Source organism: Myotis brandtii, unplaced genomic scaffold (assembly GCF_000412655.1).
Source record: "Myotis brandtii unplaced genomic scaffold, ASM41265v1 scaffold207, whole genome shotgun sequence".
In the NCBI taxonomy this organism is placed as follows: domain Eukaryota; kingdom Metazoa; phylum Chordata; class Mammalia; order Chiroptera; family Vespertilionidae; genus Myotis; species Myotis brandtii.
This window is the reverse complement of record NW_005357736.1, coordinates 197593-200282: the sequence shown is the minus strand read 5'-3', so window position 1 is coordinate 200282 and position 2690 is coordinate 197593. Positions and strand designations below refer to the sequence as shown.

Genomic DNA, 2690 nt, shown 5'->3' with positions numbered 1-2690 from the left:
GTGTCCCGATGCGGAGCAGCACCCCGGGCTGGGCTGGGCAAGCGTTCCGTGCGGTGCTCTGCCCTGTGGGCTCCCTGGGCATCTCCGGTTCTCTCGAGGGTGGGACAGTCCCCACTGCAGCCCTCAGCCAGCCCAGGGTGGCACAGAGGAGAGACTGACGTTCTTAAATGAGTGGAAAGATGGAGGAGGAGACGGGGGATGGGCAGCTAGCCAGCTGCAGCGGCACAGGTGTGTGTGGGGATCTTTTTTGTTAATCCTCCTCGGAGGATATTTTTTCCAATGGTTTTAGAAAGAGTAGAAGAGAGGAGGAGAGACAAAGAGAGAAACATTGATGTGAGAGAGACATATCAATTGGCTGTCTCCCACATGGGAATGAGCCAGGGATTGAGCCTGAAGCCAAGATATATGCTCTTGACCAGAATCAAACCGGAGGCCCTTCAGTCCCAGGGCCTATGCTCTATCTACTGAGCCAATGTGAGAGAGACACATCAATTGGTTGCCTCCCGTATGTGCCTCAATCAGGGTGGGGATCGAACCTGCAACCCAGGGATATGTGCCCTTGACCGAGGATCAAGCCCAAGACCCTTCTGCGGGCCAGTGCTCTAACCACTGAACAACTGACTTAGGCATAGATTTTTTTTTTTAAACATATTTTATTGATTTTTTTACAGAGAGGAAGGGAGAGGGATAGAGAGCTAGAAACATCGATGAGAGAGAAACATCAATCAGCTGCCTCCTGCATGCCCCCTACTGGGGATCGACTCTACAACCCAGGCTTGTGCCCTTGACCGGCAGCGAACCCGGCACCCCTCAGTCCGCAGGCCACGCTCCATCCACAGAGCCACACCAGCTAGGGCTCTTTTTTATTTCTTGATTTGAGAGAAAGATACCAATTATGTTGTTCCTCTTATTTATATCATTATTGGTTGATTTTTTTTGTTCTCATCTGAGGATATGTTTTTATTGATTTTAGAGAGAAACATGGATAAGAGAAATGGCGATCGGTTGCCTCCTGTGTGTTCCCTGATTGGGAATCAAACCCACCACCTTGGTGTATCGGGACGAAGCTCTAACCGACTGAGCTGCCCGGCCAGAGCTGTGCAGAGGTTAACACACACACAGGACAGGCCAGTGCACAGTCATATGAACGGTGGGGAGTAGGTGGTGGCAGGGTCGCCTGACGCAGGTGTGAGCTAACCTGGGCCTGCCTGTTGTAAGGGGACGGGGTGCTGTAAGGCCAGGCTGCTCGGGGCGCTCTGGGTTCAGGACACTCGCTTGGGCCCCGCCCTTCCTTCCTGGCCCCTGGCTGTCTCCATGCTGTTGCCGTGACGCTGTGGCCTCAGCGCAGAGCCGGCTTAGTGCTGGAGGCACAGTCCTGGGCCCTGCCTCCCCGTGCTCCTGGCCGAAGGCACTGCTTCTGCTGCGACTTCAGTCTGCGGAGCTGGGGGTCCTGAGCGCTCAGGCGGCTCCTGACGGGGCTGTTGGTGTCCGGCTCAGGGAACAAAGAACCGGCCTGGCAATGCCTTGGAGAAGGAGGTGGAGAGCATGGGGGCCCATCTGAGTGCCTACACCACCCGGGAGCACACGGCTTACTACATCAAGGCGCTGTCCCAGGACCTGCCGAAAGGTAGCGCCTCGGGGTGGCGGGCGGAAAGGGCCCTCCAGAGGTGCAGGACTGGCACCAGGAGCCCCTGGCCTGGCCGCAGAACGGGCTGCCCTGGATGTGGCCTGGCAACAGGGCAGCCGGGGGCCAGGCCTGGGGCTGTGTGCTGCTGTGGTCTCCAGTGGCCCACCCGTGCCCACCCTGTCCTTCCCCAGCTGTGGAGCTGCTGGCGGACGTCGTGCAGAACTGCAGCCTGGAGGACTCGCAGATCGAGAAGGAGCGGGACGTGATCCTGCGGGAGCTGCAGGAGAGCGACGCGTCCCTGCGGGACGTGGTCTTCGACTACCTGCACGCCACCGCCTTCCAGGGCACGCCTCTCGCCCAGCCCGTGGAGGGGCCCAGTGACAACGTCAGGTGGGAGCCGGCTGGGCCCGTGGCGGACGTCGCTACCCCTCTGGCCTGGCTGCCTGCCTGTGCGGCCCTGTGCCTCTTCTGTTCCCGTGCGCTCTCTGCCGGAATCCGGCCTTTACTGCAGGACGTTTCCTGCCCTGACAGCCCGAGGGAGGGAGTGTGTGGGTGCCCCGTCTGTGGGCTTCCGTCCTGTGGTGGGAGAGCTCTGTGCTGCCCCGCGAGCTCGCAGGGTCAGCTCACCCTCCTCACAGAGGCCTCTGGGCCCCGGAGGGGTGGGGGGCAGGGATGGGGAAGGGATCGAGCAGTGAGAAGCTGTCACCTTGGCTGCTCCTCAGCCCCCTTTTGTGTGACCCAAGTCACGGGGTTGGAGGAGGCGCTGAGCCCCTGGCCGTGTGTCTTGCAGGAAGCTGTCTCGTGCCGACCTGACCGAGTTCCTCGGCCAGCATTACAAGGCCCCTCGCATGGTGCTGGCGGCGGCGGGAGGTGAGTGCTGAGCTCGGCGAAGCCCTCTGGCAGTGGTGGGTCGGCCCGGCCTGGTCATCAGTGCTCCAGCCCGGGGACCCCAGGTCTCCTGTTCTGAACGGGGGTCATCTTCCACTCCTGGGGGCCCCGTCGTCCTCCCCGCCCCCAGGGGAGCAGCCTCTGTCCGTCTCTGAGATGGAGTAAGGTTCTGCCT

General features: G+C 60.6%; 1 protein-coding gene across 1 annotated transcript in view; it reads left to right on the top strand.

Annotated features, from left to right (window-relative positions):
• The window catches only part of LOC102238662 (cytochrome b-c1 complex subunit 1, mitochondrial), a gene marked incomplete at its 5' end in the record, with an annotated part of 19257 nt that overhangs the window by 11720 nt on the left and 4847 nt on the right, over positions 1-2690 (top strand). The window contains 3 exons of the mRNA XM_005865344.2: positions 1498-1627; positions 1819-2017; positions 2418-2497. Of these exons, the coding sequence (XP_005865406.2) occupies positions 1498-1627; positions 1819-2017; positions 2418-2497 (409 nt within the window). The remainder of the gene's footprint in view (positions 1-1497; positions 1628-1818; positions 2018-2417; positions 2498-2690) is intronic.